We start from the raw sequence: 13,432 nt of genomic DNA on the forward strand, positions 1-13,432 counted from the left end.
AAATACAGTGGAACCCCTCTTTCAAGACCCTTAGTTTAAGACTTCCTCCTTTTTTAAGACCTGATTTTTCAGATTTTTGGTTCATAGTCTCTGTGAATTTACCTCCATTTTAAGACCTGATTTTTCAGATTTTTGGTTCATAGTCTCTGTGAATTTACCTCCATTTTAAGACCTGATTTTTCAGATTTTTGGTTCATAGTCTCTGTGAATTTACCTCCAGCAGGAATTGAAAACTTTTAGAAATGTAGACAGTGGAACCCCCCTTTTTATATTTAGTCAAGTTTTGACTAAATATTTTAACATGGAGGGGGAATCGAAACGAGGGTCGTGGTGTATGTGCGTGTGTCTGTGTGTCTCTGTGTGTGTGTGTGTGTGTAGAGCGATTCAGACTAAACTACTGGACCGATCTTTATGAAATTTGACATGAGAGTTCCTGGGTATGAAATCCCCGAACGTTTTTTTCATTTTTTTGATAAATGTCTTTGATGACGTCATATCCGGCTTTTCGTGAAAGTTGAGGCGGCACTGTCACGCCCTCATTTTTCAACCAAATTGGTTGAAATTTTGGTCAAGTAATCTTCGACGAAGCCCGGACTTCGGTATTGCATTTCAGCTTGGTGGCTTAAAAATTAATTAATGACTTTGGTCATTAAAAATCTGAAAATTGTAAAAAAAAATAAACATTTATAAAACGATCCAAATTTACGTTTATCTTATTTTCCATCATTTGCTGATTCCAAAAACATATAAATATGTTATATTCGGATTAAAAACAAGCTCTGAAAATTAAATATATACAAATTATTATCAAAATTAAATTGTCGAAATCAATTTAAAAACACTTTCATCTTATTCCTTGTCGGTTCCTGATTCCAAAAACATATAGATATGATATGTTTGGATTAAAAACACGCTCAGAAAGTTAAAACAAAGAGAGGTACAGAAAAGCGTGCTATCCTTCTTAGCGCAACTACTACCCCGCTCTTCTTGTCAATTTCACTGCCTTTGCCATGAGCGGTGGACTGACGATGCTACGAGTATACGGTCTTGCTGAAAAATGGCATTGCGTTCAGTTTCATTCTGTGAGTTCGACAGCTACTTGACTAAATATTGTGACTAAATATTACGCGACTTGTTTAGACCTACAATAATCTCAGAAAATCAGGTCTTAATAAAGGGGGGGGGGGGGGGGACTTAAAAGGAGGGTTCCACTGTATTATCTGTGTATATGAGTGAGCCATAAGAATTTGTGTTTGTTCTACATTCAGACTATAAAGTTATATGGAATTATATTGAATCAAATTGAATATAAAATCTTGGTTTACTCTGTCAGGGATCACCTGAGACTGTTCCGGCAGAGCATGGTGGACGGAGCGGGCAAGTCAACGTCCAGTCAGTTAGCCGAACACAAGGAGTGGCTGCGTCGTTTCCATGATGGCCAGCTGGGATACCCCACCAGCGGCAACCTCAACATCAACTTCACATCCTCTCTCGGCCCCGGTTACCATGGCAACGGTTACGGCGGCAACGGGGGACCAGGGTCTGACTCTGGATCTGTGTATCCTTTGTGATGTCACTGTTGTAGTGTTAATATCAGGCATGAGAATCTTCCTCCTTTTGACGGAGTTTCTTCTTTTGAACCTCTCAAGGTGTACTCACCAGAAACATGAACAGTAAACGACAAAAAAAGAGGACCGGTTTCGAACAAATGTTTTTTTAATCATGAAACAATTATTGAAGAACAAATATTTGTTCGAAACCGGTCCTCTGTTTTCTTTGTTTATTGTTCATGTTTCTGGTGAGTACATTTCCATGGTTATCCTGTTCTTGTCCTTATTCTTCTCACCTGCAATCTCTTGTTCCTATTCCTCTCCAGGTGTTCACGTCTGAAACAGATACGGAAAATCCGCACAGTAGATTGATTTTGAAGCTGCACGCAACACTCCTCTTGTGTAAAACAGTTTCCCTTCTTCTCTTACATCAGGGTTAAAGAAAACTGATAGCATTTTCAAAATGTTGTGTTATATAAGATTTGGCAAGCCTTATTTCCTCCTTGTGGACAATTTTCTGTCTGTGATATAGGAAGTCAGTACATGTCTGAGTTCGGTGTAAATATATATAAACACCATAATACCCAGCATGCTTCCCCCGAAAGTGCCGTATGGCTACCTGAACGGCGGGGTAAAAACGATCATTCACGTAAAAGATCGTGGGATTTTCAACCTATGAACAAAGAGGATAAGGAAGTACAGTGGAGCCTCCTTTTGAAAACAACCACCGCCCCCCTCCCCATTTGTCTCTACTGCCTTGTACAATGCTCCTTGTCTTCGTTTCCTTGACTGTTGACCAGTCTGAGCGTTGGAGCGCTGTCAGGCCCCCGACCTTCAAACCCCTTCTCCTCCACCGCCAAGGTCAGCGCGCCCCGTCTGGAACTGGACGAAAACAACGAGATACGCATCAGGGAAACATGATACACACTTCTGTGGCCATAGTATTTGTTGACAGGCTCAGTCTGTGTTCTGTAGCAGTAATTATTTTGTTTATAGGCTGTCTGTGTTTGTTTGATGGGTGATGAAAAGGGGAGTAAAGAATAGACGATGTTTCGAAATAACTCTGTCCAGTTTGTATGGCTTGTGGAAGAATTGCATGCTTCCTTTGTTTCCATAGAAACACTGAGGCAAGCCTACGATGTCACGTGTAGATTATCTCAATGTTTATATTAAAAAGCATCAAACAAGGGAAAGTAACTCTTCTACAACCCCTAGAAACTGGATAGTTCTTTCCAGAATTAGTCTATTGTCAGATTTAAAAAAAAAAAAAAAAGGTTTGTGAATTAAAACAGCGCAGAACATGTCGTTTTGCAAATACATTTTTAAAAAAGCAACAAGGAAGTTATGTTTATGGACATTTTATTCATACACAAAACAAAAAATTCACTAGAATCTCGATCTGCGTTGTGAGGTTTCAGATATGAACACAACAGACTCCACCTATTTTAGGTCAGTATTTCAGCACCTAGGCAAAACTGTTGTCTGTGTTTAGATACACACCAGGGAAGAACGATCTGTTGGAAGGAGTCAAATATGATCACTAAAGATCCCACCTTGCTGTTTTACTGTTGTGTTTTACGCTGTAGGAAAAACTTGTCGTCTGGTTTGAGAATGCGCATCAGGAAGACAGGAAAATTCCACTGTCACATTTTTATTTTACTTACAGTTGTGTGCATACTTCATGAAGGAAAAGGCATTGTACTTTTTGAGTCACTTGAGAAAAAGTGACTCTATGTAATCGGTCAGTGTTAGTCTGTCCGGCCGTCCGGCCATCCGGCCGGCCGGCCGGCCGGCCGTCCGTAGACACCACCTTAACGTTGGACTTTTCTCGGAAACTATCAAAGCGATCGGGCTCATATTTTGTTTAGTCGTGACCTCCAATGACCTCTACACTTTAACGATGGTTTCGTTGACCTTTGACCTTTTTCAAGGTCACAGGTCAGCGTCAAAGGAAAAATTAGACATTTTATATCTTTGACAAAGTTCATCGGATGTGATTGAAACTTTGTAGGATTATTCTTTACATCAAAGTATTTACATCTGTAGCCTTTTACGAACGTTATCAGAAAAACAAGGGAGATAACTAGCCTTTTCTGTTCGGCAACACACAACTTAACGTTGGGCTTTTCTCGGAAACTATAAAAGTGACCGGGCTCAAATTTTATGTGAACGTGACTCATTGTGTTGTGAATAGCAATTTCTTCCTGTCCATCTGATGCCTCATATAATATTCAGAACTGCGAAAGTGACTCGATCGAGCGTTTGCTCTTCTTGTTTCTGATTTGTTTTGGTTTTATCTGCAATAAAGTAGCAGTGCTGCTATTTTTATTACTGATATAACTATATATGCCTGAACAGAGCTAGCTTTGCTCTAAACAAAAACTTGATTCTTGGTCTTTTGAATTTTAATGTGCAGGCCTCAGACTTTGTTGTGGGTGTGTGAGTCATCATCCAAAAGAAAGTATTGTTGAGAGAGAAACTGGAGCAGCTAAATCAAGTCTGTGGACGAGATATGTAACAATAAAATTGTATCACTGTTGCCCGAAATCCAATACAATGTACTTTTAAACATTTTTGGGGGAAACATTATTGATGAGTGCAGATCTAGCCTATATATTTTACAGTGAATTTGAATTTTAAACTAAATCTTGCCATATGTCTTAGTGAGTACGTAAGTGGTGCCTGATTTTAATGAAGACAACAGTATTGGTAATAAAGTCAGTCTAAGGCAGGCCTACCGATGAAAACAGAGATAGTTTTCACGTAAAAAGTGGATCGGACCTGTAGTACTTAAAACACTGTGTATTTCTTTCAGTATTACGAAAGACCCCACAAGCTGAAATGAGAATCTCGACAGTAAGCTTTATCCCACTGATTGTTATGAGATATGTACTCATATTTTAGTTTTTAAATTTATTCTTATCATCATTTGAGTAAACCTTTGCCGTTTGTATGTGATACAATTCCAGAGGTTTTTTGGTGCCAGAAATCTTTATACCATCTCTTCAGTTAAAGCTTAATCCCACCGATTGTACTCTTACTCGGTACTCGTATTTCAAGCTTTTAAATCTATATTCTTATCATCATTTCAGTAAAACTTTGCTGTTAGTATGTGATACAATTCCAGTATTTATTTTGCAAACAGGGTTTTGTCATTAGCAGAACGCAGTACTCCCACCTGATTTACATTGACAGAACACTGCCTGCGATGTGAGACAAGGATTAGAGTTACAATGTTCAAGTTATTATGTTCACAAGCAGTGTGGCAGAGCTTCAAGAAATACAGGGTTTCAGTGTTAATGAAATTGTGTAGACAGTTTTCTTTCAGGCTGAGGTCAAGGTGAATAAGAACATATACCAATGGCTGTTAATTGCTATATTGCGAAATAAATTCTTGTTCTTGTTCTTGTTCCGGCAGAACTCTGTTAGTTTGTCGAGACTAAGATCAGAGTTGTGATGTCTATGTTACACTATAACATTAAAATGCAGAGCAACTGAGTGAGCTTGTGTGTGTGTGTGTACTATTTGTGTAGTTGTGTTAAGATTGTGAGCTGACTGTGTCAGAAATACATGTGTACATATACAACTGTGTACTCTCACACAGGGAAGAAGTTATAATTTGTACTCATATCTTGTCGAGCACTGTAAAGTACAAGATCAAATGCCAAAACTGAGCAGGAAAAGTTAAATATTTAAAAGAGACTTAAGCGAAAGACGAAGAAGAAGAAGAAAAAGAGACTTATATAAGTAGTTGCCATTTCTGAAAGGCAGCACATGTTTTTGTGATATGGTTTATTCAGAAATGATGTTTGACATTTTCATTTTGCAATGATGATTATGAAGCAGACAGAGCATGCTTAACAGTATGATTAAAATGTACATCGGTCAGAATTAAAATGTCCTCACACAATTTATTTCAAAATGGGTTTTACATTCTTGTATTATTTTAAGCATTCAGGCAGTACTGTATTCTTTTTCTTCTTTCAGTTTTATGTAAAATCTCACTGATGGACTATACTATGTATTTTTTTCAAGATGTATTTTATAGCAAATACTGGACAGAACCTCAAACACCATCCAAACCTCCTTCATGTAACTATTTCACCTGCCATAATATCTACAGTATTCGCACATTACTGAAACAAAAATTATACTTTCTGGAACAGGTTTGCAATGTACACGTTTCAAACTAGACATATTTTGTATATATGTGAATGTGTCAATACGGAACACATTGCAGTCAACTTGTCTGACTTTTGTTGTTACAAGTATCTCCACCTCCTTCCAATCCCCCCTCCTCTATCCCCCCCCCCCTCTCCCCAAAACTGCCTGTCTTTGTGTATGTTTCTTTGAAAGAATAGAAATAAAAGTCTTGGTGAGTACAACCCAACAGAAAACGTATTATATAACAGTCAAGAAATTCTAAAAGCAGATGGACAGATGAATTCCGGTGTGCTCAAAGGTGTGAAAAATGCAACAATCCCAAAATAGTGTAATAGACCCAAAATCACTAATTTGACCTGCCCACCAGCTGCCCTTAAATTTCAGATATCTTCAAACTCCGACTCCAAGAAAAGAATAGGTATGGAACATGTATAGTCACACATTTGTTTTCAAACTCCTTTTCAGAACGATCGTAAGAACTGAACAAAGTTTAACTGTGAGGTGGAGGATGGTGTGTTTTGAAGTTTTGGCCAGTTTATGGCATTCATTATTAATAAATCTTGTAAATACTTGTACAAAAGCTACATGGCTGTGATAATATTGTGTATGGCTCAGAGTATTGATTTTTATTTATTTCAGTTCTTTAAAACGAGTGTCAAAATAATGTCATTATACGGTAAAACAAACTTTTCGATACAATAAATGCATATTGACCATTCTATAGTGTTCGATATTCATGGTGAGATTTTGTGAAAATGTTTGTGTTCTCTTGATATTCTGTTTACATATGTTTTTTAAAAGTTTGTGTTTTTGAGTCACTTGAGAAAAAGTGACTCTATGTAATCGGTCAGTGTTAGTCTGTCCGGCCGGCCGGCCGGCCGTCCGTAGACACCACCTTAACGTTGGACTTTTCTCGGAAACTATCAAAGCGATCGGGCTCATATTTTGTTTAGTCGTGACCTCCAATGACCTCTACACTTTAACGATGGTTTCGTTGACCTTTGACCTTTTTCAAGGTCACAGGTCAGCGTCAAAGGAAAAATTAGACATTTTATATCTTTGACAAAGTTCATCGGATGTGATTGAAACTTTGTAGGATTATTCTTTACATCAAAGTATTTACATCTGTAGCCTTTTACGAACGTTATCAGAAAAACAAGGGAGATAACTAGCCTTTTCTGTTCGGCAACACACAACTTAACGTTGGGCTTTTCTCGGAAACTATAAAAGTGACCGGGCTCAAATTTTATGTGAACGTGACTCCCAGTGACCTCTACACTTTGACGTCTGCTTTGGTGACCTTTGACCTTTTTCAAGGTCACAGGTATGTCTTGAAGGAAAAATTGCCTCATATAATATTCAGAACTGCGAAAGTGACTCGATCGAGCGTTTGCTCTTCTTGTTTATGTATATACTGACTTACAAATGTACATATAATAAAAAGTGTGTGTCTTTTACGAATAGTATACTGTCTTACAAATAATGTACATATAAAGTTGTTAAATGTGTGCTCTTCCTGAATATACTGACTTGAGAACTGTTACTGTAGTCTTTATAACTGGCATGCGTACATTAATGATTGCTGTCGGAGATACATATTTTATGAAGAAGGGTGAGATTTGTAAATCATGAGTAAAAGATCTGTAGAAAGTTCTTTTTCTGTAGAATTTAAAAACAATGTTATTTGTTCTATATTATCAGTTCATACACTCATACATACACCTATCATGTATTTTAGTTTTGATCTGACCGGAGTAGAGGTAAGATTATTATGACAGATATGTAAGTGTGTGTGTGAGAGAGAGAGAGATACAGACAGACAGACAGACAGAGTTGAATAAGAAGTTTTCTGGCGTCAAAATGTATATATCATGACAGATGTGTTTGTGTGTGTGTGTGTGTGTGTGTGTGTGTGTGTGTGAGTCAGAGTAGAGAGTGAGATAGATAGAGACAGACAGAAATGAATAAGAAGTTTTCTGGCGTATTTTTTTGTGCCTAAGACGTTAACGTTTCTTGCCCATTTACTCTCTTGTTCATTTAGAAACTACAAGTGCTTGTGTAGCTGGAAATATTTCATGTTAAAAGCTTTCAGGGGGTGAAGGGGAGGCCATATTGATATTCATTGATTTGATTTGGTTAGACTGATTTATTGTTTTGATTGGTTGGTCAATTGATTGATTTGACTGACTGATGTTGATTCCCTGTGTTCTGTTTGCAATAATGATATATAATACAGTGGAACCCCCCTTTTAAGACCTCCAAAAATCTGAGAAAATCAGGTCTCAAAAAGGAGGGAGTCTTAAAAGGGGGGTAATTTGACAGAGGTTATGAACAGAAAATCTGAGAAAACAAGGTCTTAAAAAGGAGGGAGTCTTAAATTGGGGGGTCTTAAAAGGGGGGTTCCACTGTACAGAAATCCAGATGAACTTGGTTTTGGTAATAGTGGGTGTTTTGTTGCTTTTTTCATGTGGGTTGTGTCTTTATGGTGATTTACAGTTCGTATCCATTGGGGTTTTTCTTTTTTCATACAATTGCTTTTACTTGTGTTTTCAGTCTCTATGGGTCTTGTTCTTTTTATTCTTGCATCATAGTCAGCTCTGTTCCAACTGTGTTAGATTACTTTGAGTCTTGTGAGTGTCTGGGTGTTTGTGGAATTGGTTAGTGAGTAACCACCTCAAGTGAAAAACGAAAACGTGAGAGATTTTTCGTTGTCTGCGTTCGTTTTGAGTTCTCAGGGAGTGTGATTGTCTGCATAGCTTTTGCAGAATTCTGAATGAAATATCCTTTGGGAAAAAATTACTTTTGGTAGGACTGTTGATCTTCAATGTACTTATTATTGCATCTTTTTGGGATGAAAGTGTGAAATGGTAAAATTCAATTTGGTTTCTACTTGTTGTTTTATCTCTGTGTGTATTCGTGTGGTTTTTACAAACATATTTTGACAGGGTTACATTCAAACATACAATTTTTGTAAACCCATCTAGTTTAATCTTGTTTTACAACTTTAATTTTTGTTTCAGCATAATACATTTTTTTATATGTCAAATTTAACTCTTTTTTTTTATCAGCTTTGTTTATCGTAGCTCACCCCCACCCCCACCCCTGGAAATAAAATCAAAATGAACATTTGGATATGAAAAGATGTCAACACACCAGTTTGCAACGAAGGTGAAAGCTGCACATGTCTTGTGAATTTGAATGCGTGGCGGATAGTTTGTGATGCATAATTTCAGAAATGTTCATAGTTCTTATCTTTGTTTTATGTGGATAAGAGTCTGTCAGTGTGTGGTATTTGTGTGAGCATGAGACAGAAATAATTCTCAATGTTATTTCAGACATTGAACATATATATGATGTATTGTCTTTTCTTTACATAAAGTTAAAAAACAAAGGAATACTGTACTCACCAATACAAGAACGAGACAAGACGGTACACGAATTTTCGCTTATTGGTGAGTACAGTATTCCTTTGTTTTTTAACTTTGTTCATCTTACCACAGTCACTTCGTTGTTTAGATTTTTCTTTACATAATAGTATAAACATGTATATTTTTTTTTTATTGCTAAGTACTCAGTTCTTACATTTTCCGTCCATTTTAAGTACATAATCATGATCTTTATTATACTTTTTTTTATTGGTAGTTCAATGTGTTTTGGTTAGTATTATATCCATTGTAGTTTGTTTTTGTTTTTTTTCAGATGTGTGTGCTGTGAACAGTTAAAGGAACAAAAGATAATGATGACTGCTAACAGAGCATCCAATAAAGATATTGCATGTAATCCATCCGTTTTATGGTTATTTTTGTATTGTTTTTGTATATATATTTCTGCATGTTGTTTGTATTTGCTGAATATGATATCCTGTCTGGCTGTGAGTGCAACAAACGTTTTTTTCTTTTCTTTTAGAAATATATGTTGGTGTCTTCAATCACCTTTTTCTTTTTTTTTTGTCTGATGCTTTAAGAAGAAGCGAAGCTCAACATACGCGCGCACGAACACACACACAACGATGGCATTTGTACTCTCTCTCTCTCTCTCTCTCTCTCTCTCTCTCTCTCTCTCTCTCTCTCTCTCTCTCTCTCTCTCTCTCTCTCTCTCTCTCTCTCTCTCTCTCTCTCTCTCTCACATACGCACGCTCACGCACACACACACACGCATACACACGCACACACACACACACACACACACACACACACACACACACACACACACTCTGAGTAATGATAACATTTTACAGCAGCTTACCTCATTCAGTCATGGACGAACAAAGACCCATCCCCTCCGATGATATCTAACTCAAACTTCTTCACCGCTCAGTGCATCATATACACACACAGACAACACAATAGTTATCGCCATGAACTGGTGATAACAGGTAATAACCGTCCTACAGAAATCTTTTCAAACAGCCCAACCAATTGGCTGTACACGAGTATCTGTATTTAGGCTGGCGTGTCATCTTCAAATGACACTAATTACCGTTCTGTCTGTTATAAAAAAAAAAAAGATGTGTAGTTGCATTCAACAGGAACACAGAAGAAGACAAGAGGCGAAGCCATCAAGGCTCACGTAAGAAATCGACAAACAGTAACACAAACTCAATCACTCCGTCACACATACACACACACACACACACACACACACACACACACACACACACACAGAAAGAGCATAGGTGAAAATGTGCAAGAAAGCGAGACACTAGATCTAGATCTGTCTGTCTGCATGTAGCCTACTTACAGGGACACGACTGCCAACTAGTCTCGGCCCGCTCAAAATAATAATGACCGAGACTTTCAGTACTTCCTTCGCGTGACGTCTAACCCTCTTACGTCATAATGTGACGTCAATGTAATGTGACGTCTTCAAATGTTAGAGTTTCTACCACAGACATACCCACGCACGCACATACGCACGCACGCACGCACGCACGCACAGACAGACAAAGTTACGATCGCATAGGCTACACTTACGTGAGCCAAAAACAACGCCTAGTTCTCAGAGCTAAAAGCCTGAGGGCCTCAGAACATTATCAAATTCAAATCCTTTTGAAAAACTCTTTGTTCATTTACAAACAATGAAACAGAATAAGACAACTTAACAAATGTAAACAAAAAACAAACGAGGACTGAAAAATTATTTTATTTTGTAAGAAGATTTTGTGTTCGCAGTCGTATAAATGCGTCTGTACGCAAACGAAAAGGACTTTCCTGGAAGAATAGATAGCTGCCCCTGCCCTTGTGGCGCGGACAATACATAGCTGCCCCTGCCCTTGTGGCGCGGACAATACATAGCTGCCCCTGCCCTTGTGGCGCGGACAATACATAGCTGCCCCTGCCCTTGTGGCGCGGACAATACATAGCTGCCCCTGCCCTTGTGGCGCGGACAATACATAGCTGCCCCTGCCCTTGTGGCGCGGACAAGCAACACACACACAAAACACCAACAACAGACACACAAACAAACAAACAAACAGAAATGTCACTTTGCACTTTTCGACGAAATATTTGACGCTGCCGGAATTAGACCTGAAAATTCTGATCAAATGAGGCAAAGCGCTATTTTAAAGGTGGTCGTCTACATTTTTGGTTTTTTTCAATAATCTTATGGTTAGATTTCGATACTAAATTATGTCAAATGATGAATGAACCATGGGGAAAAAAGTGATAGAAAAAAAAATATATGTTAAAAAAGATTTTATTTTTGGGTAGCGTGACTCACGCTTCCAATATTTTGTTTTATGTTTGCTGAGAACATGTGCTTTGCCTAAAAATACTGACCAATCAAATTCATGTCACTATGCTTATAGCCACGCCCAAACAAGTGCAGCAACAGTTTGACACTGAAGCGCTGTCCACGCTTTTTTTTAAACGCACGAAATGCACGGGATTTGAGAGGAGTTTTGCGCTTGGCATTTTCCAAATAGGGATATCCTACTATGAGTACTGCGCTGGAATACTACAATAAATTTTCAAACGGCAACACTGGCTTCGTCTTTCCCGATCGAAAGGGGGTGTATTGTTGATATTTGTAGATAATAGACTCTGCATTTTAATGGTCAAATGACAATTTCGGTATAAAAATGTAGACAAGGACCTTTAAGTGTGCAGTGAGAGTAAGTGAGAGTTATGAATGCGGAAACAGATATCCTGGCACCTGAGGGTATAACAAGCATTCAAATCATCATCTAATGAAAATTGCTTGTTCATTTCAATTCTTGATATTCTCTTCCCTCAGGTGCCAGGAGAATGGTTCCGCAGAACTCTCACTTTATCTCGTTACACATGTCGTATGCATTTAAGAGCGCATACGTTCCTTTATTTCCCAGAGCTGAATAAGAACATTGAAAAATATTGTATGAGATAAAGCTAGAGGTTCTGTAGGAGTGTAGAAAGTTTAGACCCTGTGTCATCAAGGGATGGAGAGTTTAGCCTCATGACGTGGTGCAACAAGATGGCCGTCGTTTAATGAAAGCCCATCTCCGACGATGAAGAAATACGCAATGCATGTCTGCCTTACTCATCCAGTTAATCTCTTCATGCATGTGTGATTATTGTTGTGCTTTCATAATGGAGAATCTGTTTCGGAATTGGTGAGTATTGTGTTCTTTACCCCCCGCGGGTTAGGGGGAGTCCCATATTGGTTGGGACCAGAAAGAATTTACCCGATGCTACCCAGCATGTCGTAAGAGGCGACTAACGGTTCTGTTTCTTCTCTTCTTTTGTCTTATTTCTGCCTTACCAGTCCTTTCACCTATATTTCCTTCCAAGAAAACTCTCCCTACTATTCCCTGCAGTTTTCCAATTCTTTTCTTGCTGTCTTATTTCTACCTGACTGGATCCATCACCTTTATTTCACTTACCAAAAGTCTTCTTTTCCACATCCTTATTTCTCTGCACCCCGCATGTCGTATGAGGCGACTAACGGATTCTGTTTCTGCTTTTACCCTTGTTAAGTGTTAAGTGGTTCTTGTATAAAATATAGTCAATGTTTGTAAAGATTTTAGTCAAGCAGTATGTAAGAAATGTTTAGTCCTTTGTACTGGAAACTTGCATTCTCCCAGTAAGGTCATATATTGTACTGCGTTGCAAGCCCCTGGAGCAATTTTTTGATTAGTGCTTTTGTGAACAAGAAACACTTAACAAGTGGCTCTATCCCATCTCCCCCCCCTTTCCCCTATCCCATCTCCCCCTTTCCCTCGTCGCGATATAACCTTCGTGGTTGAAAACGACGTTAAACACCAAATAAAGAAAGAAAAGAAAGATTGTGTTCTTTCAGTTTGGTATTGAAATATTTTCTCTGTATTCAATGTAAAAGGGTGTTGCTATTAGTAAGAAAACCAGGCAGGTTTGTTCGAATACCGAATGAAGTTGTCTTGTGAAGACTATTCACAACTGTAGCCTAACGGTAAACCCTGTCTGTATTGAATTCAAAACAAGTCCCAATCAAAGATGGAATAAACCAAGATGTGACTTTTTCTTGTTGATGTTGAAAAGTAAAATGATCTATATTATTTACGGGAGAGAAATTCAAGTTTTACGCCCTCACGGCAAAGCCATTAGGGGCATGTTCCCGGGTTTTAACCCGACTATAGATGAGATACACAAGTGTATGCGTGTTTAGGTGGTATCAGCCATCTGCACTTATGGCAGAATGACCGAGGTCTTTTACGTGCCACTGTGGTGACACGGGGGTGGGAGATGGATACCGTCTCTGGG

At 38.3% G+C, this 13,432-nt stretch overlaps 1 protein-coding gene across 3 annotated transcripts in view; it reads left to right on the forward strand.

Moving 5' to 3' along the window:
- LOC138961661 (centrosomal protein of 164 kDa-like) overlaps nt 1–9,494 on the forward strand; it is a 58,799-nt gene extending 49,305 nt beyond the window's left edge. For all 3 annotated transcript variants that reach the window (XM_070333331.1, XM_070333333.1, XM_070333332.1), the window contains 2 exons: nt 1,334–1,558; nt 2,351–9,494. In XM_070333331.1, the coding sequence (XP_070189432.1) occupies nt 1,334–1,558; nt 2,351–2,471 (346 nt within the window). In that variant the 3' untranslated portion in view covers nt 2,472–9,494. The remainder of the gene's footprint in view (nt 1–1,333; nt 1,559–2,350) is intronic.
- The last annotated feature ends 3,938 nt before the right edge of the window (nt 9,495–13,432 follow it).

The sequence above is a fragment of the Littorina saxatilis genome, linkage group LG3 (assembly GCF_037325665.1).
Source record: "Littorina saxatilis isolate snail1 linkage group LG3, US_GU_Lsax_2.0, whole genome shotgun sequence".
NCBI lineage: Eukaryota > Metazoa > Mollusca > Gastropoda > Littorinimorpha > Littorinidae > Littorina > Littorina saxatilis.